General features: G+C 46.7%; 2 protein-coding genes across 6 annotated transcripts in view; one reads left to right on the top strand and one right to left on the bottom strand.

Moving 5' to 3' along the window:
- CSTF1 (cleavage stimulation factor subunit 1) overlaps positions 1 to 26,358 on the bottom strand; it is a 134,324-nt gene that overhangs the window by 26,081 nt on the left and 81,885 nt on the right. Inside the window, exons 1-3 of one of the 5 annotated variants that reach the window (XM_056548062.1) lie at positions 17,543 to 17,665; positions 8,054 to 8,282; positions 3,138 to 3,415 (exon numbers count right to left, since the gene is read on the bottom strand). In XM_056548062.1, coding sequence (XP_056404037.1) covers positions 3,138 to 3,415; positions 8,054 to 8,222 — 447 coding nt within the window. In that variant the 5' untranslated portion in view covers positions 8,223 to 8,282; positions 17,543 to 17,665. The other 4 variants (XM_056548060.1, XM_056548058.1, XM_056548059.1 and 1 more) reach the window with 4 other exon arrangements.
- The window catches only part of AURKA (aurora kinase A), a 105,811-nt gene continuing 97,031 nt past the window's right edge, over positions 17,579 to 26,358 (top strand). The window contains exon 1 of the mRNA XM_056548065.1: positions 17,579 to 17,716. The gene's annotated coding sequence lies outside the window, so the exon portion shown is untranslated. The remainder of the gene's footprint in view (positions 17,717 to 26,358) is intronic.

Consider the following 26,358-nt stretch of genomic DNA (forward strand, 5'->3'; position numbering starts at 1 on the left):
ACACCAGGCGTTCTATTCATCTAATTTTTTATTATTGGAACTGGACCACTGCTGCCAATTTACTGGCCACGAAGTAAATAGCACTTTAAACTGTGAAAATGCAGGATGATTAATTGCCAATAGGTATTGCCTTGGTTTGTTTTTGCGTTTTAAAACACATCAGGTGTTTTATTTTTTAATTAATAGATTTTACCATAGATTTTTCAAGATTTACATTTATTTTTCTGCACGTCACTTTCAACCCATTTGTTTACCTGCAGTTTTGCACACAGCAACTCTTTTACCCGGAAGTATTCATTATGTTACGTATATAAATCTATTGTTCGAAGTACTGTGTTCCTGATGAAGATTCCAGTTCGCAATCAAAACGCGTTGCAATATAGTATACATATCTTAACCTCTTCAGGACGCCGGGCGTATGCATACACCCTGCATCCCGAGTCCTTAAGGACATGGGGCGTATGCATACGCCCATGGAAATTCCGGTTCCACCGCTAGCCGGTTGGGGACCGGACCGGGATGCCTGCTGTGTCCTGAGAAACCCCCCCCCCCCCCCCCCCAATTTCATCGATTGCAGAAAATCGCATGTCAATTCAGACATGCAATTTTCTGGAATTCCGGGCTGATCGGGTCTCTGGTGACCCGATGAACCAGAAAATAGGGATGATCAAAGCTGTCATTGACAGCCGCGATCATCTTGAGGGCTAGGAGCGAGGTCGCAGTGCTGCGATCTCCTCCTATCCCCTGCCATTGGTCAGAACTGATTCTGACCAATGGCAGCGCAGGACAGTGGGTTGCCATGGCAACCCCCGTTCTGCCCACCCCTGGATGTCATGGGGAGAAGATGGAGGCCGGTAGCTGGAGGAGAAGATGCGTGGGGACCCCTGATAGTCGCTGGAGACAGGCACAGGTAGGGAAACGCCGGGGGGTTACAGAACTACAACTCCCAGCATGCCTGGGCATTCTAGGCATGCTGGGAGTTGTAGTTTTGAAACATCTGGCAAAACAACAAAAGGCAGTGGACGACATCTTTCCTCTTTCCACTGACATGTATCTACACCGGACCGATTGACGTCATCTCCGGGAGATCCCCTTGGGGGCTATCCTGCAAATTTGCTTCCACAAGCCACTGTAGATGTTGTGCCCTCAGCGCAACACCTAAGAGTAAGGACTATATATTATTCTGTTTTGCCTCATCAAAGCTATCTTCATTAGGAGCGCACCCTGTGTCTTTTTTCCTCCCTATCTCCTAAGAGACTGGGAGGGAGACAGGTTGGACTTTTCCTGGTTGATTAACCAACCAAAAGGTGAACAGTATACCGTGAGATGAAGGCTCTCCAAGTTTTGGGACCAGGATGGAGCTTTGATCAAAAGATAGTCCAGGTAAGGGAGGACCAAGATCCCCCGGGCCCGAAGGATGGCAATCACTGCCACCATGACTTTGGTGAAAACCCTGGAAGCCACAGCTAGGCCAAAAGGAAGAGCCACAAACTGAAAGTGACCCACAGGGACAGCAAAGCGGAGGAAACTGATGGGCGGGGAAAAATGGGGATGTGCAGATAGGCATCCCAGAGATCCACTGAAGAAAGGAACCCCCCCTGATCCATGGATGCCACCATGGATCAGAGGGACTCCATGCTAAAATGACAGCCACAAATGGCGGTTGAGTAGCTTGAAGTCCAGAATGAGACGGTCAGAGCCCTCTTTCTTGAGGACGTCAAAGAGATTCGAGTAGAACTCCGAAAAATGCTCCCCCTGGAGGAACTGGCACAATCACTCCCTGAATGAGGAGGGTACTTAAAAAGTGACCTGAAAGATTGCTGCCAAAAAAGGTGGATGAGGCGGGCGGGATCGGAAGAAATGACCCTGGGGAAGGGAAGCTAATTCTATACGGCAACCATCGGATATGATGTCCCAGAGCCAGGACTCCTGAACCGGCGCTAGCCAAACATCACGGAAAACAGACAGATGCCCTCCCACCCAAGAAGAGGACATTGGGACTTGGCCGCAAAAAACGCCAGAACGTTTGTCTGACTTCCAGGAAGGATGTGCCTTGAAGGAAGGGGCTTTCCGAGATTGGGAGTTTGCCCCAATGCAAGAGACCAAAAGGAAGCTGCCTTCCGACAGGGATTGGAGTAGCGAGGTTTGTTCTGCGGCAGCAGAGAAATTTTACCTCCAGTAGCTTCCGAAATAATTTAATCTAGACGCTTCCCCAAAGAGCCAAGAACCAGAGAAAGGAAACTCAGATTTCTTCTAAGCAGCATCTGCATCCCACTCCTTCAGCCACGTGGAGCAACAAACCACAACCAAAATTACCCGAGGCAAAAGGGCGTGGAACAGAGGAAGTCTCCAGCGTAAGAAAGTTGGCGAGCGAGATCCACCGAGTCCTCCCGCAGTGCACCTGACAGGATGCCCTGTTGTAGCCGAGAAGCCCAAACCAAAAACTGCCTTGGCCACCCAAGTGGATGTGAAGGTGGGTAGCAAGGACAAACCTGCCACTTCAAAGGCAAATTTGCCAAGTTCTCGATCTTCGTGTCCGCAGGAGCCTTAAGGGATGCCGCGTCCGCCAGAGGCAGGGTGGTAGATTTGGACAGACGAGAAACTGGAGGATCAACTGCCGGTGGCGTCGTCCACTTGGAAACTAAGTGTGGAGGAAAAGGAAACAGCTTGAATCTTCTTTGTTCCCTGGAATAGTTTGTCCGAATGCTTCCAACGCAGCGACAAATTCAGCATGAGACCTGAAAGCGGCGAGGATCCGAAGTTCTTTGGTCCTCCGAATGAAACAAGGCGATACCAAGCTGTCCACCATATCAGACACAGCAGAGTGGTCCTCGTGATCCAAGGTGGATTCCGACCCGTCATCTGCTACTTGCCCTGGAAAGTGGGAGCGTTCTGTGGTAGCCTTAGACTGAGGTGTCCTAGACTTAGAACAAGGAGTCAGTGACCTGGGATGGTCAAAATTTTTTTTTTGTATGCCTAGGGCCAGCAAGATATATTCACAGTCTCTCTGTCCCCCAATAGAGCCGACGGAGAAAGTTAGGTTTACATGGAAATGCCCAATAATGCTCTGTGGCAGTGAATGTTTTAGGGTTTGTTGAAATAATCCCTCTCCTCCATTGTATGGAGGGGACAGTTACCTCTATTGGCATGGCGCTCTTGGCCAGCATGCGCTCTGTGTCAAGGATCTTTATGGAAGCATCGGCAGAACCAGTTGCGATCAGCTGTCCGTCCCTGCTGTATGTAGCTACACGACACGGGCCCTTGTGGGAGGTCACGTAGCAGGTCTCGTATTCTGATGCCTCCGGGGACATGGTCTGAACATCGGCATCAAACTCCAGGTCGATTCCTGTACCAGGAGCCACTGTATCTGAGCGGCCTATGGCATACTGCACGGCACTGTCATCGTTCTCCATGCCTGCAGATATACAAAGACATTTTTTATAGCATTCTTCTAGAGTGCATCTGTCACATATTTTATACTCATTAAACAGGAAACACTTTGCTGTTATGCTTATTCCAGCCATACCTCATTTTTCATTGCTTTATAACCAAAAACTAAATAACTTAAATCAGTAATTGTTTTTCATTAAGCCCATGACAGCACCCTTAGGCTAGGTCCAGACTACGGAATCTCCGGGCAGAAAATTTCCGCCCGGAGATTCCGAGTGCTGCCAGCGCTTGCTGAACACGGCAGTCTCCAATAGACTACAATGTGTTCCGTGCGGATTTCCGCCTGAAGAAAGAGCAACGCCATTCTTCAGGCGGTAATTTCCAAGCGGATTTTCCGTTCACACATTCCGCAGTGTGAATTTGCGAACGGAAACCCATTCACTACACTATACATTTTAGCAAGCGGAATTTCCGCCTGCAATGTCAAAGCGGAATTGCAGGCGGAAATTCCGTAGTCTGAACCTAGCCTTACCCTTGCGTAGAATCTTCCTCGTTCCTCAGGACAGGAAACAGATAAAATAGTTTGTATAAAAGGACGATCAGCCCCTTCATTGCCGAAGCATGCACTTTTTTTTTTTTATTTATTATTTTGAGATTATATATTTATTTATTTTATACATAATAAAAGTGAGATTTTAGGAGGGTGCCGTCATGGGCTCAGCAAAAAAAACTACTACCGATAGCAAAACCAAAGTTTTCCCTATTGCCCTATGACAGCAGTCACAGCACCCTTGGAGGGTAGACTAGAATAGATAATTTTTTGGGAAGTGACTTGCTGGTAAAAAAAAAAAACTTTTCTGCTAAATAATTTTGGATGACAGATTTAATCAGCAATAGTTTAAAAAAAATGTAAAATGATGCCTTACATATCTGCTTTACTGTGGCTGCTGATCTTTAAAGCGTACCCGTCAGATCCAACATAAATTATTATTTTTTTTATATATCACTCAGTACCTAATCCTGACCATGTACATCTAATTTTATGTGTCTAGCACCTTTAGCTCACTTGTCTGAATTCCTCTCAAAGGGAGGGGGTGTGGCCTCACTGTGCAGGTCTCCGCCCCCTCCCTCAGTATGTTGTCTGCTCACATCTCCCCTAGCATTAGCAAAACTACAACTCCCAGCTTGTCCTCACTGACAGTAGCGGGACACAAGCTGACAGTGGGAGGATTTTTCAGTTGTTTGGCTTTTTTAGTATGAAATACTAAAAATTTTCTAATGAAAGCAATTGCAAAACCTATTGGTTATACATGCTTTACAACATATCAAAAGTTTTTGTATCTGACAGTGCCCATTTAAGCCAAAGAGGCAGAGGCCGCCTGGGTCGAATGTGCCCCAAAACCTTAGGATACTGGCCTCCCTAAAAAAAATAATCTACAACTATTGCTCGTGTGATCCATCTAGACACTGTCTGGGTTGAAGCAGCTTTGCCCTTGTTCCTTCCTTGGTCTATTCTCACATACAGTATCCTACACATATTTGATGTGCAGGATTTAAAGCTGCAGATTTAAAATTTAAAAAAATCTACGTCCTTCGTGACAATCCACTCGTCCAGGTACATAAAATAATTTAAACCAAACTAGTATGTAAATAAAGTCTTTATTAATAAACATTTAATAGGCAGACCAAGAAATACTTCAAAAGCAAAAATCGTCCCAGTCCTTGAACCGTTAAAAGTTAGTTTTTTCCTTCTCATCCTATAATAGCCATAGGTCCTGGGAGAGATAGTCAGGGATTTGAGGGAGGAACCACGGTGTGTTTATGGAGAGGGTGTACAACCATGAAAAACAGACCTTCCTTGGCCAAAAGGATGGCACCATTATAATTGCGGCTCTGTCTTCCCTGACCTTACTTAGTACCCTCGGGATTAGCCTTGTTAGGTAATCGCATACAAAAGAGACTAATGCTGTCTTAGGGCATCTATCCCTGATCAGTCAGTCACCTGGTCTCTTCTGTAGCAAACAGGTCCACTGCCGAGGTTCCCAAAAGATCTGTAACGTGATGAAAAAAAAAAAGTTTCCTACTTAAAGGGGTACTCCGCCCCTAGACATCTTATCCCCTATGCAAAGGAGAGGGGATAAGATGCCAGATCGCCGGGGTCCGCGCGAGTTCGCTCTGCACGTAATGACGGGCAATACAGGGGCCGGAGCATAGTTACGTCATGGCTTCGCCCCTCGTGACATCACGGCCCACCACCTCAATACAAGTCTATGAGACAACCGCCACGCCCCCGCCATAGACATGCATTAAGGGGGCAGGCCGTGATGTCACAAGGGGCGGAGCCATGAAGTCACGCTGCTCTGTCCCCTGTATCGCCCGTCATTACGCTCAGAGCGAACTCGCTCTGTGCAGTAATGACGGCGGGGTGCTACAGCGGTGATCCCGGGGGTCCTCAGCAGCGGGACCACGGCGATTTGACATCTTATCCCCTCTCCTTTGGATAGGGGATAAGATGTCTAGGGGTGGAGTACGCCTTTAACATCTACTCTCCCTGATTGATGTGGTGGTGGCTGAGATATTCTTCTTTCAGGTCCTCCATACCCTTTGGATGTAGAGCTGACAGGAAGTCTCGATGAAGTTAGAATATAAAAATCACTCATTCTCTTCAGACTCTGATGCTGCACCACTGTAGTGACTGATGTAAGCTATCATGGTGGTGTTTGTATGTATGTATCCTTACCCGCTACCCTTGGCAAGGAATGGGATAGCGCATAAAATACTGCCCTTGTCCCTCCCATTTCTGAGAGTCTGCTGCCTTCTCTGTGTTCCACCGACCCTGAAGAAGACGCCTTGCTGGGAGTTGTAGTTTCACAACAGCCGGAGACACTGTTTGGAAAACACTGTTCCGGGTATAAAAAGCTTCTTGTCATCCTCTGAGCATATGCTTGGGATGTTGATGTCACCTCTCTAGTAAAAGGGTAATGTAGCTGTTCTAATCACATCTCTAATGAAACAAGAAATACTTAATTGACTAGGGGATAAAAAGTCTGACAATAAACCCCACCCTGCATATTCCTCATAGAGGTTGGAGATTCTTCCTTCAGAATTTTATTCAAAAAAGAATTACATAGGGATTTCTTCAATGCATTTGCAAGTTCCTTCCTGCATACACCACACTCCATCCCTTAGCTCTTTACCTTCCTAGCCTAAAATACAATAGTGTACCAATTAACCCCTGTAAGAGAAGACAGGGGTACAGACCCCTCTTACACCACCAAATGAATCAATCTTTTTTGGTATAGTCCTGGGTCTCCACCGGCTGCATAGACTAGAAATCCATGGCTAATCTTCAGTTCACAATGTTGCAGTTAGCAAGGGCTCCATCTTGCAGCACACTCTAAATATGGACCCTGCCCCTGCCTCCAATGGTCAGGGGCACCAGAGACACTACCTCTGGATAATACCCTTTCTTGGTAGTCTCCCCCAGCTGATGTCATTAGTTTGCAACATCCGCACTTCAGAAGTAACACTCCGCCCACTGACATAAAAGGCGGGAAGCAAGGGAGCTCTGTTCTCATGGTTGGGGAAGGAGGGCCTAATGCAGTGTTTCCCAACCAGGGTGCCTCCAGATGTTTAGTAAATTATACCTGCACTGCATGCGGCGAGCACGTAAAAATAGATAAGTACTTATTTGCATAGAATTACTCACGACCACAATATTCAGGTCTTCTTGCAACTTTCTTGCTTTATTTGTATGATTTTCTTTTTCATTAATTCACAATGATGGGTACATAATATCTGTAGATGGGGTACTATGATATACATCCCAGACAGGTAAGATGAAAGTGAAAAGCACGGTAGGCTGGAGCTGAGGTATTTGTCATCTTACCTGTCTGGGATGTATATCATTGTATCAATCATTGTGAATTAATGGAAAAAAAAAAATAAAATCATACAAATAAAGCAAGAAAGTTGTAAGAATACCTGAATATTGTGGTCGTGAGTAATTCTATGCAGATGAAGCGCATAGTAATTGCGTGAAACCGCCGGCATTGCCTCCCCCATCCCCTGGGTCCACTCCACATCTGGCTCCGGTGGCGTCCTCCTGAACTCTCACTGTGCGCACTGACGGTGACGTCACTCGTCATTGCGCACAGCGTAACGCAGGATGCTGCAGGAGCAAGAAGTAGCGTGGGCTCCGGGAACAAGTAATTATAAAACCGGGGATGGGGGAGGCAATGGGGGCGGTGCATTATCGACAAGGTAATTGCCGATACCGATAATGCCCAAAATCGTGATTATCGGCCATACCGATAATCGGTCGATCCCTAACCTGGAGGCACCCTGGTTGGGAAACACTGGCTTAAGGGTTGGAAAATATCTCACTAGGAGACAAGTTATAGTCTTGGGACTACACCTTTAATCCCTGTATAATGAAGAGATCTACAATTTTCTAACAAATCTTATGTGTCACCTTTTGTAGATCTGTGGTTTCTGTCAGTAATTGGTAACATCCAGAGGATGAACACCTGTCCTGGTATTTGCATAAGGCTGGAGGGGTCTTTTAAGAATCTACTGACCAAAAAGGCAGCAAACTGAAGCAACCAGGGGAGCTCTGTGGACACCTCCAGAACCATTCCCTACTCCAGACAGTTCCACTTACCCACTTTGATGAGGTGCAGCAGCTGCTCAGAGGGGGCACACAGCGTGTTCATCTTGATCTCGCTGATCAGGCCATTGGCGATGTTTATGTGTCCGTCGTACAGCAGCTGGCTGATGATCAGCTTGTAGAGCTGGTGACGATCCTTTAGCGTTATCTTATACCTGTACATTGTGCCGAAGCTGCTGCGAGTGACAGGTCAAAACCACAAAACGATGGATGAAGGAGCCACCTAGAAACAAAGAAAGCAAAGGGTTAGCCTCATGCCGGGACTTTACACAATATATTTCTCCTCTTAAGTATGAAATTGTGTGCTTGCCACCTCCTGTCTCAGCAGAGGCTCCGGTTTCTGATGTGACCCTACCTCTTACTTTACACTGCAGCCTTGCTTCATTAGCCATTACAATGATACAGTGGTCCCTCAACATACAATGGTAATCTGTCCCAAATGGACCATCGTTTGTTGAAACCATCGTATGTTGAGGGATCCGTGCAATGTAAAGTATAGGACAGTGGTCTACAGCCTGCGGACCTCCAGATGTTGCAAAACTACAACACCCAGCATGCCCGGACAGCCAACGGCTGTCCGGGCATGCTGGGAGTTGTAGTTTTGCAACATCTGGAGGTCCGCAGGTTGAAGACCACTGGTATTGGAGGTTATACTCAAGTGTCCCCGCCGCTCCGGACAGTCACAGCTGCCCTGGATGTCGCCTCCCATCGCTGTCGCCGCGTCCCTGGGGTGTCCCCGACTCTCCGGCAAGGCCTCAGCTTCCCCGGCATCCTCGCTCTCAGTCGCCACCATCATGTCGCTACGCATGCTGCACCTATTGGATGACGGGACGGCGTGCGCAGTGACGTGATGACAACGATGGAGAGCGCCGACAATGCAGGGGATCCCGAAGAGGACGCGCCAGAGCCCCGAGGACAGGTAAGTGATCGTCAGCGGACCACACGGGGCACCGTAAACGGCTATCTGGTCTGCGCTGCCTGATAGCCTTTTATGCGATGGCCCCGACATACAAAAGCCTCGTATGTTGATGCCGCCTTCAACAAGGCCATCGTATGTTGAAATCATCGTATGTCGGGGCCATCGTAAGTCGGGGGGGGGGGGGGGGGGTGTCACTGTATATCCCTTTCTCCCTCAATCTGCATAGCTAGGCAAATCTGACCTGCAGGGCTGTGAATACTGGTTAGCAAACCCTGTAGGAGCCAAGACGGATGAAACAACTTGTGGGCTCTCCAAATGTCAGAGCATGATAAGAGGTGTAGTTTTACAATGGCTGGAGAGTGACAGGTTGGGATACACTGTCCTAACAGATCGGTGAATTAGATGACAGTGATGCTGAACTACTAGGGGAATTCTCCATGTTAATGGAGGGTGCACATGCAGCAGAGTGACTGGCATTTCACTCCAGACAGAGCTGGTCCAGTGATCCCTCATGACTTCAGCTGTTGAAAAACTACAACTCCCAGCAAGCTTGATTGCTGGATCTACAAGTTTGTGCCAAAGGTTGGGGGCTGATTGGGACCAACCTGGAGAAAATGCAGTGTCCTAGTCAGCTGAGATAATGGTCCCAGGTCACTGCCCATCCTCCATGCCATCAGATCAGTACTCCGAGTGTACAGGCAGCCTTGGCAGTATAAGTAGCGCAACAATTATACTGATGAATGCTATGGTATTTATTGCACAGCATTGTTCAGTGTTTGTAATCAAAAGACTTAATGTAACAGTCCCCTATGAAGGCTTTAAAAAATAATAATAGTAAAATAAATAAAAAAAATGGTATTGCCTTGTGCGCAAATGTCCAAACTATTACAATGTAATATTAATGAAATAATTTAGTCCACAGCGTATACATAAAAAAAATACCAAAAGGACAGAAATGTAGATTTTTGGTCACTTCATATAGCAGGAAAATAAATAAAAACTGATCAGAAAGACTCATCAAGACAAAATGGTACCAATAAAAGCTAAATATATGAGACCTTTGGCTCTCCTGGCATGCTGGGACCTGTAGTTTTGCAACAGTTGGAGACACTATTTGGAAAAAACGCAGCTTTGAAGGGTAACTCCACTTTTTGGGTAGGGTAACATGTGCCATATATTGCTGCATATTTTCCTACTCATTGAATTCAATAGGAAGCAACAAAAAATAATAATACAGCCGATTTTGCTACCCGTTGACTTCAATGGGTAGGAAAGCACAGCAGCAAAATACACTGTGTGACCCTACCCTTACCAGTATGCCATAGACCGGCCCTGCATAATAACTCGGGTAACTTTGCCTCAGAGGATTTGTATCAGTAAGGCCTTAAATGGGCACTGTCACCAACTTTATTTTTTGATATGTTGTAGTATTTATGTACTACAACATATCTCTAATATACTTTTATTATTTATTTATTTATTTATTTATTTTATTTATTATTTATTTATTTATATGATGTCACGCCTGAAAAAGAACCGATGCGGCCGGGCATCGGTCCTTTTTCATTCAGCCTGCGCTCGCTCCCTGCCTGTCAATCAGACAGGCAGGGAGCGAGCGCATTGGGAGGCCACTCCTCCCGCACATCGCAGCCGCCTCCGCCTCATCGCCGCCGCCGTACTCTGCAGTAAGTGTAATTGGGGGGGGTGTCGTGATGGAGGGAACGGGGTATGGCACGGGGGGGGGGGGGGGGAGGGAGGGAGTAGGAGGGGGGGGGGCTAGCGCCACATGTAACTATTAGTTTATCTACACAGGGTGCCTCCAGCTGCTTCAATACTACAACTCCCAGCATGCCCTGAAAGCCAATAGATGTCAGGGCCAGCTGGGAGTTGTAGTGATGAAACAGCTGGAGGCACCCTGTGTACATGAACTAAGGGCATCAGTGACGTGGTGCCTGCTGGGGAAGTCTGCCAGGTAGTGAGCACACTGCCAGGCAGACAAAAAACATTAATATAGTAAAAATCAAAATTAAAAGCAGGGAGGGGGTTAGGGATAGATTGGCAATAGGCAGGGACAGAAAAAAAAATAGGATGGTGGGAGCTATTCTGTAAAGTAGATTCCTCCATTTATTGCAGTTTAACTCTACCCTCCCCCCCCCATCATGTGACCATACAACGCACCTCTACTTTCCCAGATCCCACAATGCACTATTTTCAATAACTGAAGTGAATGTAAATATGGAGAAGACAGCACCAAATAAATAACAAGACACCTACAGAGCAACTGTGAGCGAATAGACATAAGATGCTTGTTCTAAAGCTCGGTTCCCCTTTAAAATGTCTACCCCCCCCCCCTTTTAAAATAAGAGATCAACAATAGCCAATAAAGTTTCACATTTCAATTTTCCATTCCAGTTTACAAAATAAAAGCTATGAGCTGATTGGTAGCTACAGGCAACAGTGAATCCTCTTTTCATATCCATGTGGTCCAAGCAGCCTCTGCCAGAAGTCACACAGAGAAGACGGAAATGGCAGAGCCCCGCTAAAGCTATAAATCCGCAGAGTGTAGTGCACGATAATACCGGGACCAAACCGACAAGCCTACCGAGGCTCACATACTTACAGGTAGGTCGCCGCTTTGCACGGGGAAGATTACTTTACGTCACCAACGAGCGGCGGTCTCCTGGATGATGTCACATGCGCGCTTTACGTACCTCCCACTCTCTGCGTCATGACGTTAAGTGTTAACGCCCACCCATCCCAACTGATTTTCTTTTGGTCAACCAATCATCTTCGGCAACACTGCAGCCAATCAGCGTCGAGAGCGAGTTAAAGCCCCTTAAAAGCGGTCAATGGAGGATGTGAGGCTTTGTGAGCTGATTGCTTTATGTCCGGTGGAATTTTGTGCCCCCGTGAATCCTTGCGTCGGCTCCTCCCCCAGCTCTCCGACAATTTCCGAAGCTAGAGCTGGGGGAGGGCAGAGCAAGGGGAGAGAGAAGTACACGCCCCCTCCTTCCTCTCCCCTCCCTGAGCTCAGGACGGACGTAGATCTCCACGGGGAGAAGTACACGCCCCCTCCCTCATCTCCCCAAACTGAGGACGTAGATCTCCACGGGGAGAAGTACACGCCCCCTCCCTCATCTCCCCAAACTGAGGACGTAGATCTCCACGGGGAGAAGTGCACGCCCCCTCCCTCATCTCCCCTGCTTGAGCTCTGTCTGTCTGTTTTTACTGTACACGGACTGGGAATAAATCTCTGACTGGGGATGATTTCTATGTGAGGAGGAGGGGGTCCCTGTTATGTGTGTGTGTGCTGGGAGTTGTAGTCCCTGTTATGTGTGTATATGATGGGAGTTTTAGTCCCTGTTGTGTGTGTGTGTATGCTGGGAGTTGTAGTCCCTGTTAGGTGTGTGTATGCCAGTGGTTCCCAACCAGGGGATGCTGGGAGTTGTAGTCCCTGTTAGGTGTGTGTGTATGTATGCTGGGAGTTGTAGTCCCTGTTATGTGTGTGTCTGTATGCTGGGAGTTGTAGTACCTGTTAGGTGTGTGTTTGCCTGTGTTTCCCAACCAGGTAATGCTGGGAGTTGTAGATTTGCAACACCTGGAGGCACCCTGGTTGGGAAACACTGGTGTATGCCCTGTAGAGGTGTGGTGAACTACAACTCCCAGGAGACTACAGAGGCAGCATGCTGGTGTTATACCACAGACTGAAGACTCCTGAATGACACATGCTGGGAGTTGTAGTCCCTTTTGTGTGTATACCAGTGTTTCCCAACCAGGGCTGAGTTGTGCTGTGTATAACACAGGTTTCCTCGGGATGCAAGGGGGGGACGGACTGCACGGGCTGGCTTATGCGTTTTCATTGCATTTTCATTAGCCCCTTAAAGAGGACGTAGAAATGCACGGGTTTGTACAGGACCTGAACATCACTGTATGAACCCTGTGCATTTATATGTCAGAGTTCATACAGGGAAGCAGAGATACACGGGGTTCATACAGGGAAGTAGAGATGCACGGGGGTTCATACAGGGAAGCAGAGATACACGGGGTTCATACAGGGAAGCAGAGATGCACAGGGTTCATACAGGGAAGCAGAGATGCACGGGGTCCATACAGGGAAGAAGAGATGCACGGGGTTCATGCAGGGAAGTAGAGATGCACAGGGTTCATACAGGGAAGCAGAGATACACGGGGTTCATACAGGGAAGCAGAGATGCACGGGGGTTCATACAGGGAAGCAGAGATGCACAGGGTTCATACAGGGAAGCAGAGATGCACGGGGATCATACAGGGAAGCAGAGATGCATGGGGTCCATACAGGGAAGCAGAGATGCACGGGGTCCATACAGGGAAGCAGAGATGCACAGGGTTCATACAGGGAAGCAGAGATGCACAGGGTTCATACAGGGAAGGAGAGATGCACAGGGTTCATACAGGGAAGCAGAGATGCACAGGGTTTGTACAGTGGTCTTCATATCAGCGTTTATTGTACTGCAGCTTTGAGAGAAAATCATGTCAGGAGGGACGTACAGGAGAAATAACACAGTAGCCTGTACAGCTTCATACTGGAGAAATTGAGAAGGAAGGGAAAACGGATTTTGGCGGCAGCCGCCAATTGAAATCTACACTTGCAGAATTCTGCAAGAGAAGTTTTAGATTAAATCATTATGTGATAGCCTGGGGGAGTAGGGTATGGGGAGTGTAGCTGTGCGGTGACTAAAGGGTGTCTGGTTAACCCTTGCTATTCGTAACGCCAGGGTAAGGGCTCCTCTGTAATGCTTGTCCTACCGCCACCCTTCCTAAGAGCGATAGGGAGGTATAGAATAATTGAATCTCCACAACTGGAGAGTTTGCTGAGAAACAGTTGGATCTTTTACTGAAGATTTTATGCAAACTTCACAACAGGAACAGTCTCCTCTACAAGTGCAAATTCTCTTGGAGATTGACAAAGGTTGGGACCTTAAGCAATTTAGAGTCTTTAGGATAATATGCGCTGTTCCACTGGATTTAGGGGATTTAGTTGCGGTCCAGTAGTCAAGCTAGCTTTAGCGGGGATTAGTTTAGGACTCACGGTTTAGGTTCTGCTGAGGCCGTTAGGTTGTTAGGCCTAGAGTGTCTTTGAAAGTTGTGCAGATCCGTCCTGCTAGTCTGGCATCCACGAGAGCAGTAACCCAAGAGAGCGATAATTGGCATACAGCTCCCTTATATGGGCAGGGGCTGGATTAGTGCTAATTTGTCCATACTGATGTCAATCACCTTCACACAGGATTATGGGTCCTGCGACGCTAGCAAGGTAAGTATACTATACATTGTATTAAATATACATTATTACCAAATATGTCCATGTATAAACATTACAGAATTAGAGTAGAGGAGAGGCGACTAGGGGCTGTCCCACCTGGGGGACCCTACCTGAGCATAGTTACTCACTGACTTTGGGGACCACCATACAAGGTATGGTATGCAATACGGTCCCGGGACACCACAATTAACCTGTCTAGGACCAAGGGCGTACCTGTACGGCCTCAGGGTTTCCGGTCACCACCAGTAACCGGGCGGTGAACGGAACAGGATGCTTGCTGAAAACGTTCAGCAGGTATCCCATGACAGTGCCTGGTGGGCTCCTGAGCGCCCCACATGTTGTTCAATTCAGACCGGAGATTTGTGGCGATTCCAGGTCATATGTGTCTAGGGTAACCCAGTAAATAAGGGTGTTTGGAGCTGTCCAAGACAGCTTCGATCACCCTGAAGTGATGGGAGCGAGGTGGCGGGGGTGCCACCCCACCTATCTCTGCTATTGACCGGTCAGAAGTGACCGACCAATAGCAGATGGGGGAGGTGGCGCGAGGGTTAAAGTTCAGTTCCTCTGCTCTGCCCACCCACGGTAGTCCAGGCAGAGCTGGGGAACTGTGATGTGAGCAGCGATGGCGGTCCCTTACTGACTGCGGGCGAGGATCCTCCTCTAGGTGTGGCGGGCGGCGATCGTGCTGTTGACTGGAGCCAGGAGGTGAGTAGTTGCCTAGCAACATCTGGAGGGCCACAGTTTGGAGATCACTGTGCAGTGGTCTCTAAATTGTGGCCATCCAGATGTTGCATAACTACAACTCACAGCATGCACTGACAGACCATACATGCTGGGAGTTGTAGTTTTGCAACAGCTGGAGGCTCACTGGTGGGGAAGCACTGAGTTAGGTTCTGTTACCTAACTGAGTGCTTCCTCACCAGTGGGCCTCCAGCTGTGGCAAAACTACAACTCCCAGCATGCACTGATAACCGAAGGGCATGCTGGGAGTTGTAGATATGCAACAGCTGGAGGTACACAAATACAACTCTCAGCATGCCCAGACAGCCATTTGCTGTTCGTGCATGCTGGGAGTTGTAGTTATGCAAGCATTTGCTAGCATTTAGAGACCACTGCACAGTGATCTCCAAACTGTGGCCCTCCAAATGTTGCTAGTAAAGTACTCACCTCCTGGCTCCCGTCAACAGCACATTCGCTGCCTGCCACACTTAGAGGAGGATCGCCGCCCGCAATTGGTAAGGGACCTCCACCGCTACTCACATCACAGTTCCCCCGCTCTGCCCAGATTACCGTGGGTGGGCAGAGCGGAGGAACTGAATTTTAACCCATGCGCCACCTCCACGATCTGCTATTGGTCGGTCCCTTCTAACCAACCAATAGCAGAGATAGGAGGGGTGGCACCCCCGCCACCTCATTCCTATCACTTCAGGATGATTGAACCTGTCTTGGACAGCCCTGAACACCCTTATTTACCGGGTCACCGGAGACACATATGACCTGGAATCGCCACAAATCTCCGGTCTGAACGATTTCAGCAGGCATCACGTGCCATTCACCACCCAGTTACCGGTGGTGACCGGAAACCCTGAGGCCGTACAGGTACGCCCTTGGTCCTAGACAGGTTAATGATTTAATCTAAAACTCCACTCACAGAATTCTGCAAGTGTAGATTTCAATTGGCGGCTGCCGCCAAAATCCGTTTTCCCCTCCTTCTCAATTTCTCCAGGATGAAGCTGTACAGGCTACAGAGTTATTTCTCCTGTACGTCCCTCCTACATGATTTTCTCTCAAAGCTGCAGTACAATGAACGCTGACATGAAGACCACTGTACAAACCCTGTGCATCTCTGCTTCCCTGTACGGACCCCGTGCATCTCTGCTTCCCTGTATGAACCCCGTGCATTTCTCCTTCCCTGTATGAACCCCGTGCATCTCTGCTTCCCTGTATGAACCCAGTGCATCTCTGCTTCCCTGTATGAACCCCGTGCATCTCTGCTTCCCTGTATGATCCCTGTGTGAACCCCGTGCATCTCTGCTTCCCTGTATGAACCCCGTGCATCTCTGCTTCCCTGTATGAACCCCGTGCATCTCTGCTTCCCTGTATGAACCCCGTGCATCTCTGCTTCCCTGTATGATCCCCGTGCATCTCTGCTTCCCTGTATGATCCCCGTGCATCTCTGCTTCCCTGTATGATCCCCGTGCATCTCTGCTTCCCTGTATGAACTCTGACATATAAATGCACAGGGTTCATACAGTGATATTCATGTCCTGTACAAACCCCATTCATTTCTACGTCCTCTTTATGGGGCTAATAAACACCCAATGAAATAGCAGAAGCCAGCCTACAACTCCCAGCATACACACACACCTAACAGGGACTACAACTCCCAGCAAACACACACACACCTAACAGGGACTACAACTCCCAGCATACACACACATACACCTAACAGGGACTACAACTCCCAGCATACATACACACATAACAGGGACTACAACTTTCAGCATACATATACACACACACACATAACAGGGACTACAACTCCCAGCATGCAAACACATAACAGGGACTAAAACTCCCAGCATACACACACACACACACACACACACACATAACTGGGACTACAACTCCCAGCATACACACACCTAACAGGGACTACAACTCCCAGCATACACACACCTAACAGGGACTACAACTCCCAGCATACACACACACACACCTAACAGGGACTACAACTCCCAGCATACATACACACCTAACAGGGACTACACCTCCCAGCATACACACACACCTAACAGGGACTACAACTCCCAGCATACACACACCTAACAGGGACTACAACTCTCAGCATATACATGCACACATAACAGGGAATACAACTCCCAGCATACACACACATAACAGGGACCCCCTCCTCCTCACATAGAAATCATCCCCAGTCAGAGATTTATTCCCAGTCCGTGTACAGTAAAAACAGACAGACCTCAAGCAGGGGAGACAAGGGAGGGGGCGTGTACTTCTCCCCGTGGAGATATACGTCCTCAGTTTGGGGAGATGAGGGAGGGGGCGTGTACTTCTCCCCATTGGAGATCTATGTCTGTCCTGAGCTCAGGGAGGGGAGAGGAAGGAGGGGGCGTGTACTTCTCTCTCCCTTTGCTCTGCCCTCCCCCAGCTCTCCGAAGATTTCCGAAGCTAGAGCTGGGAGAGGGCAGAGCAAGGGCCGACCAAGGATTCACAGGGGCGCATAAAACCACCTCACACCCACCTCACACCGTGCGCACGTCTGCTCCCTCCCCCGAGGTGTCCTGCCTCAGCTCCTGTGCTCCTCCGCACCGTCTTCTGAGGATTCTTAGAGGAAAAGTTCAGCCACAACCCCCGGACATTCCTGGAGCTGGAGCCGCCTGGGCAGAGGAGAGAGAAGACAAGAAACACTGACCTGGTGAGACCCTGTGCCATGTGTCATGTCTGCAAAACTGTCATGTGTGCAACTGTCTGCTGTGCTCTGTATCTAATCCTGTCATGTGTGATACTGTCTGCTGTGCTCTGTATCTAATCCTGTCATGTGTGCAACTGTCTGCTGTGCTCTGTATCTAATCCTGTCATGTGTGATACTGTCTGCTGTGCTCTGTATCTAATCCTGTCATGTGTGATACTGTCTGCTGTGCTCTGTATCTAATCCTGTCATGTGTGATACTGTCTGCTGTGCTCTGTATCTCATCCTGTCATGTGTGATACTGTCTGCTGTGCTCTGTATCTAATCCTGTCATGTGTGATACTGTCTGCTGTGCTCTGTATCTAATCCTGTCATGTGTGATACTGTCTGCTGTGCTCTGTATCTAATCCTGTCATGTGTGATACTGTCTGCTGTGCTCTGTATCTCATCCTGTCATGTGTGATACTGTCTGCTGTGCTCTGTATCTAATCCTGTCATGTGTGATACTGTCTGCTGTGCTCTGTATCTCATCCTGTCATGTGTGATACTGTCTGCTGTGCTCTGTATCTAATCCTGACATATGTGCAACTGTCTGCTGTGCTCTGTATCTCATCCTGTCATGTGTGATACTGTCTGCTGTGCTCTGTATCTAATCCTGACATATGTGCAACTGTCTGCTGTGCTCTGGTGGCACAGTGTGCAGCACTGGTATATCTAGGAGGCACAATGTGCGGCACTGTTATGTCCTGGTGGCATATAGTATGTAGCATTTTATAATTACCCCCCCCCCCCTTCTTTTGTGCTAGGGATGATAGGGACCCGCTACGTACAGATGGCCATGACGTGGCTTACAGACTTGTACTTCATGATCATCAAGTACAGTAACGACCCATTAGTGTAATATAAGTATAATATTTTGTGTGTAGGGGTGAGACATGAGGAGGGATTTGGGTGGAATGGGGGCGTGGCCAGTGTTGTCAGTCCGCCCCTGCGTGTGGTGGAGTTTTATCAAAATTTGTGCAGAGTATAAGTGGACCAGTTGCCCATAGCAACCAATCAGATGGCTTGTTTCGTTTTTTAAAGGATTTTTCAAAAATTAAGGAGGGATCTGATTGGTTGCTATGGGCTACAGGTTAACTTTGTCTCAGCTCACGTTTTAATAAATATCCCCCTCAGATCTTATTTTGTTTCCTGAAAAATTTAGATTAATCTAAATCCGAGCATTTTGGGACTCTATTAGGGTGGCCCTCTATGTCAATTAAGTTGGGCGCCACTGAAAGTACATATGGGGGGGAGGGGGGTTCCTGTTCCCATCAGGCACTTTAGAACCCAACAACCCATTCCAGCATATTGACCCATAGCAAGTTTCATAACATTCGCCCATGTTAATCCCCGACATATACCCCTTACTGTAAAACCATATAGTGGTATATTACGGCCATTTTTTTTTTGCAGTGGCCCACTGTATAGGAAAGCTCGTACATACGAACCTTAAATAGACAAAACCCGGACATTTAGGGTGCGTTCACGTTAGAGTATTTTCTTTCAAACTTGAAAGTTTGAAATGGGCAGGCTCTCCGCGGAAAATCCACCGCAGACCCCATTACATTCACTAGGGTCTGCGGTGGATTTTTAACAGTGGAGATTCTGCTGTCAAAAATCTACTGGGTGCATTCACACGAGCGTATTTCCTTTCAAACTCGCAGCATGTTTTCAATGGGGTCTGCGGCGGATTTTCTGCAGCGGAAATTCAGCTGCCAAAAATTTGCCACTGACAGCTGGTGGAGAGCCCGCCCCCTTTCAAACTTTCAAGTATGAAAGAAAGTACGCTGGTGTGAACGCACCCTTAAAGAGGATGTCCAGAAATAAAGGCAGCGCCACCTCTGTTCTCAGGTTGTTCATCTTATTACAACTTGTCTCCATTCACTTCAATAGAACTGAGCTGCAATACCACACACAAGCTGAGGACAGGTGTGGTGCTGTTTTTTGGAAGAAATCAGCTTAGTTTTTCTAACCTTTGATATATTGGTATATGTCAGCGTGGTTATAGGATGCAACTGGGTAAAGTATAGCTGACTCAGGTTTACTTATTGTAACACGTTCATGTAATGATCTGTGAAGGGACAGCGCCCGGTCATTTACCTGGTAATTGTAGAAAACTAGGCTAAGAGAATGGAGTCATGTAATGCGAGGTGGTGAGTTCATACAGCGAGTCCTATAATGGTGTGATGTAATACTTCTGTCTGCCTGGAGAGATTTGCTATGGGGATTTGCTCCTGCTCTTGACAGTTCCTGACATGGACAGAGGTGTCAGCAGAGAGCAGTGTGGTCAGACAGATAGGAAATTCAAAAAGAAAAGAACTTCCTCTGGAGCATACAGCAGCTAATAAGTACTATAGGAAGGACTAAGATTTTTAAATAGAAGTAATTTACATACCTGCTTAACATTCTGGCACCAGTTGACTTAAAAAATAGTTTTTCACTTAAAATGCATATGATTGACTGAAGAAATGAGGGGGGGGGGGCTTGTAGGGGAAAATCAATTAAAATGTATATGGCAGGGGATCGGGGGGGGGGGGGGGGGGGGGGGTAATTAAAATGGCACAGGGGGATCAGTTGAAATGACACAGGGGGATCAACTAAAATAGCATTGGAGGATTGGGGGGACTGAAATGGCACAACGTCCCGATGTCATTTCAATCCCCCCTTTGATCCCCGCTGTGCCATTTCAATCCCCCTCCTCTTATCCCCCCCCTGATTTTCCCATGTAATTTCAATTGTCCCCTTTAACCCCCTTTGCAATTTTAATCCCCTTCTGATCCCCCTGTACCATTTCAATTCCCCCATCTGATCCCCCTGTACCATTTCAATCCCCCCTACTCTGATCCCCCCCCATGCCATTTTAATCCCTTTTTGTTCCACTTTTCCATTTTTATTCTCCCCTTTTGATCCCCCTGTGCCATTTTAATCCCCCTCCTCTTATTCCCCCCCCCGTGCCATTTCAATTGTCAATCTCTGATACCCCCCCATGCCATTTAAATCCCCTTCGAATCCCCCTGTGCCATTACATGACGTGTATGGGTGGAGCTATAAATAAATAATTAATTATGCAAATTATCATTGCCAGTATTTTTTTGCAATAAAGGTGGCAACCCTAATTGTATCATGACTTTATATTCACAAATCCTTCATATCCCAAACTTCATATCCCACCCTCATATTCTGACATTAACCCCTTAACGACGCAGGACGTATATTTACGTCCTGCGCCGGCTCCCGCGATATGAGACCTATATGAGGTCCCTATGGGACCTATAACACTGCAAAAAAAAAGGGAAAAAAAAAGTGTTAATAAAGGTCATTTAACCCCTTCCCTAATAAAAGTTTGAATCACCCCCCTTTTCCCATAAGAAAAATAAAAGTGTAAAAAAAAATAAAAATAAACATATGTGGTATCGCCACGTGCGTAAATATCCGAACTATAAAAATATATCATTAATTAAGCCGCACGGTCAATGGCGTACGCGCAAAAAAATTCCAAAGTCCAAAAAAGCGTATTTTGGTAACTTTTTATAACATTAAAAAATGAATAAAAAGTGATCAAAAAGTCAGATCAAAACAAAAATCATACCAATAAAAACTTCAGATCACAGCGCAAAAAATGAGTCCTCATACCGCCCCGTACGTGGAAAAATAAAAAAGTTATAGGGGTCAGAAGAGGACATTTTTAAATGTATAAATTTTCCTGCATGTAGTTATGATTTTTTCCAGAAGTGCGACAAAATCAAACCTATATAAGTAGGGTATCATTTTAACCGTATGGACCTCCAGAATAATGATAAGGTGTAATTTTTACCGAAATATGCACTGCGTAGAAACGGAAGCCCCCAAAAGTTACAAAATGGCGTTTTTTTTTTCGATTTTGTCGCACAATGATTTTTTTTTCCGTTTCGCCGTGCATTTTGGGGTAAAATGACTAATGTCACTGCAAAGTAGAATTGGCGACGCAAAAAATAAGCCATAATATGGATTTTTAGGTGGAAAATTGAAAGGGTTATGATTTTTTAAAGGTAAGGAGGAAAAAACGAAAGTGCAAAAACGGAAAAACCCTGAGTCCTTAAGGGGTTAAAGGACCACTGTAGTGCTAGACTTTTAAATATCCCTGTGCCCGGGCCTCAAAAATAAACAAAATAAACCGTTGGTCCGGCACAGGCCTCACGGTCCAGCGATGTGAACCTCGGTCAACTTCCTGGGGACGGGGATGCCGCAGAGTCGTCGGCTTATCACCAGCCGCAGCGATGTCCCACCCCGGCCGGTGATAGGCTGAGCCCACTGTCATGTAAGGAGCTCTGGCCGGCTTGTGAAATGACAGTGGGCTCAGGATATCACCGGCCGGGGTGGGACATCGCTGCGGCTGGTGATAAGTCGACGACTCTGCGGCGTTCCCATCCCCAGGAAGTTGAACGAGGTTCGCACCGCTGGACAGTGAGGCCTGTGCCGGACCAACGGGGGCTCGTAGGAAGGGGAGTTAAAGTTTATTTTTGAGGCCCGGGCACAGGAATATATAAAAGTCTAGCACTACAGTTGTCCTTTAAATCCTGTCCTCATATCCCGACTTCATACTTTGTCCTCATATCCCAACCTCATATCTCGTCCTCATATCCTGACCTCATATCCCGTCCTCATATCCCAATCTCATATCCCATCCTCATGTGGGGCTGGTTTGTGATAAAGAGATTGTAGGCCGAAAAAATAAATTGGGCCTTGCTTTGTGATGTGATGGCTTGTGGGAGGGGTTGTGGCTCTATAGTCGGATTGGCACATTCACCCGGAGATGTGGAGGTTGTGGAGTAAGATGGGGCTGGGCTGTGATATAGACATTGGGGGAGATTTATCAAAAAGTGTGCAGAGGAAGTGCGGTGCAGTTGCCAATGGCAACCAATCAGATCGCTTCTTTCATTTTTAAAGAGACCTCTGAAAAATGAAAGAAGCAATCTAATTGGTTGCCATGGGCAACTGCACAACTCTTCCTTTACACAGGTTTTGATAAATCTCCCCCATTGTGTTGAAGAGCCTGTGATGTGGTTGTATGGGGCAAAAATGGTGTTTTGGGGCCTTGAGCTGTTAAAAAATGGCTGAAAATAGAAGAGTTGTAGATTGCTGGAGGGGCGGGACTTACATTAGGGGTGTGGTTTGCAAGCTGGACTGACACACTCACCCGAGGATGCAGAGTGGAGCTGTAGGAGTCCCATAGACTTGCAAGGGACTTTAGTCAAAAACCCAGACCCTCGCAAATGGGTGTAAGTTAGGGTAAATTTAAGTCTACTATATTTTTAGTTGACATAAGTAACATGTGACCAAGTTTTATAGAAATATTTTCAGGCATTTGAAGTTATGCTGGAATATAGACACATAGGGGGAGATTTATCAAACCCTGTGCAGAGGAAAAGTTGCCCAGCTGCCCATAGCAACCAACCAGATTGCTTCTTTCATTTGTAAAGAGGCTTGTGAACAATGAAAGAAGTGATCTGATTGGTTGCTAGGGGCAACTCAGCAACTCTTCCTCTGAACAGGTTTTGATAACTCTTCCCCATACATATATACACACTCATGAATTAGGGGAGATTTATTAAAACCTGTGAAGAGGAAGAGTGGTGCAGTTGCCCATAGCAACCAATCAGATTGCTTTTTTATTTTGAAAAAGGAAAGAAGCGATCTGATTGGTTGCTATAGGCAACTGCACCACTTTTCCTCTACATGTGGAGTGATGAATCTCCCCCATTGAGATATATATATATATATATATATATATATATATATATATATAATTGTGCAGCTCACAGCCACACGTACATGGTTGTCGGCCTGTTTGGCTCAGATACTGTATAAGTAACCGGTCTGCAGTGACACTGATTAAAGTCATATACATTGTACCATCATTTCACCAGGATTGGCCACAATCGGTAATGTTTATGAAAGAAGCTTCCAAAGAAATGTATTTGCAGTGTTATTGAGTAACGCTTGGTATTTCTCTGATTTTTATTCTTGATCTGAATATATTGGAAATTGTATTAAAAAAAAGGAAAAAAAAGAAATGTATGTTTCTACACAACATGACATCTTCTGTAGTTCTGTATTAATATAGCAATTGGATGTCATATGTATAATCTGTATAATGTAGATACTAAGCCCAGTGCAGATACACATGATACTAAGGATGATATTATCTGTGTGTGGTATCTGCCCACTGATGTCACACATGTGATGTCATAAATCTATAGAATCTTGGGGCTAACAAAAACGGCTGCAGCCCTGACTTTGTTGAGGGAGTTGTATCACAGCAGTGATGGCGAGCAGTGGAAAGCGAACGGGAAAACGCAAGTTTGACCAGGTGACCAAGGACACCACCATAACGGCTATAACATTCCAGCCAACACCGGCCAAAAGATCTCCGCCCGCTTTGGCTCCCAGATCAATCCCGGCTTTAACATCTCAGCCGGAGGACATGGAGGTGGAGGGGAGACAATTCCCTGAGGATATCGACATGTATGATCTGGAGCCAAAGACGAGGAATTACACCTATGATGCGGATGGATCTTGTGTCATGGCCGATATGAGCTGGATTTGGAAGAGAAGGCGTTAGATCTACTTCTCCAGGAACATCATCTATAACATCTATTGGGGAACTCTCTTGAGGTAAGAACTTTACTGCAATGATCTCCTCTTCTCATACTCTTCTACTATTGCTCAAATACTAAATATTTCTTTATTTCTTTGCTATCTATGTAGTTTCCCAATAACATCTATAACATTTGAGACTCTCCTGAAGACTCATCCAGTGAGGAGACCTCAGTGTAGTAGATTAGCAGCAGCCGGCACATCGGATACAGCGCCTTCCAGCCTCGCCATAGAGAAGACATCACTGTGCTACGATCTCAGAACATTTGGAGATACAGCGCCCTCCAGCCTCTACGCAGAGATGACATCACTGTGCTCAAATCTCACAACATCTTACATTTTGAGATTTAATAGTAAAAATATATATATTTTTTATCATATGTTATTGTGTTTTATTGCATTATTACCAAGTCTAATACTCAGGGGACAATGTATCATGGCATAGAAAAGTGAAATATATTTGCACAAGGCATGTTTTAAGTGAAAATTTGCAACCTTACCAACTTTTTGTGCAGCTAGAACTGCCACCTGGCTGGTATTTTAGACTCCCTGCTGGTATGTTTTATGTATAAAGACAGGCTATGCAATGGCCGGTATTTTTCTAAGCCCTCTGTGCTGTAAAGGAAGAGGAAAGAGCTAACCCCGCCCCCTCCCTTTGCCAGTTGAACTCTTATTGGTGGAGACTTCTGCCAGCTGAGCTGTGATTGGTGGAGATTTCTCCCTCTCACACAGGCCTGTCATCTGCCTGCACGGAGCTCAGGACACTCAGTAAAGGAGAATATTAACCCCCTCCTGGTCGCCCTGATCCTACAATAAGTGACTGCAGCCCCTGTAAGTACTCACACAGTGTCTGATAAGGGGAGGGGGTGGCAGAGCAGCAGACTGATGAGAACATTAAAGGGGTACTCCGCTGCGCAGCATTTGAAACAAACTTCTGAGCACCGGGAGTTTGTGACGTCATAGCCCCGCCCCCTCAATTCAAGTCTATGGGAGAGGGCGTAACGGCAGTTTGTTCCAAATGCTGAGCAGCGGAGTACCCCTTTTAGGGAGGAGGATTGTTTTGTTTTTTCCTTCAGGATCTTCTTCAACTTTAGAACTACAACTCCCATTGGGATCTGTCTGTTCAGCCTGTGCTTCCTCCAACCATGTGCCTTAGGGGGGCACAGACAGAGCACATTGGGAGTTGTAGTACTTTTATAATTTTTACAGTCCCCTATGACTGCAGCTTCTGTAGACTTATGAGGCTCAGCCTTGGGGTCAGTTCACGAATCCAATTATGCTGCAGATTTTGGGGCCTATTGAATTCAATGGGCAGCAAAATCTGCCACAGAAAATGCTCACCTGTGAACTGACCCTTAGGCCGTGTTCACACGAGCAGATTTGTTTTTAAACTCGTACCGTGTTTCCCGCTGTGAGTGTGAATGGGGACGAGCTCTCCACAGCAGATTTTCTGTAGCAGAATTTCCTCTGTGGAAAATCCACAACAGACCCTATTGACCCCATTCAAACTCACAGCGGGAAACATGTTATGAGTTTGAAAACAAATCCGCCCATGTGAACACATATTTTGCTGCCGTTTGCTGATTTTCTGCAGCTGATTTAGCTGCTGTTTAATTCCAATGGGTATGAAAATTAGCAGCAAAACACAGTACAATATGCACGTATCAATGTACCCATATGCAAAATGATGGCTTGTATGGCGGTACTGTTCAGTCATGGTATGGCGGTGTTATCCAGTCTTGATATGGTGGTATCGCTCCGTTCTGGTATGGCAGTGGTGTTTTATCCATTCTTGGTATGGTGGTATTGTTCAGCTGTTATGACGGTGTTATCCAGTCATGGTGTGGGGATATTCAGTTACAGTATTATTTAAGGTAGGGTAAATCTTTGTATACGGATTGGGGAACTAGGGCACAGTTCACATTAATGACCACCAGGAGTGGGTTGTGCACTAATATGTGGTGTATATA

This window comes from Hyla sarda, chromosome 12 (assembly GCF_029499605.1).
Source record: "Hyla sarda isolate aHylSar1 chromosome 12, aHylSar1.hap1, whole genome shotgun sequence".
In the NCBI taxonomy this organism is placed as follows: Eukaryota; Metazoa; Chordata; class Amphibia; order Anura; family Hylidae; genus Hyla; species Hyla sarda.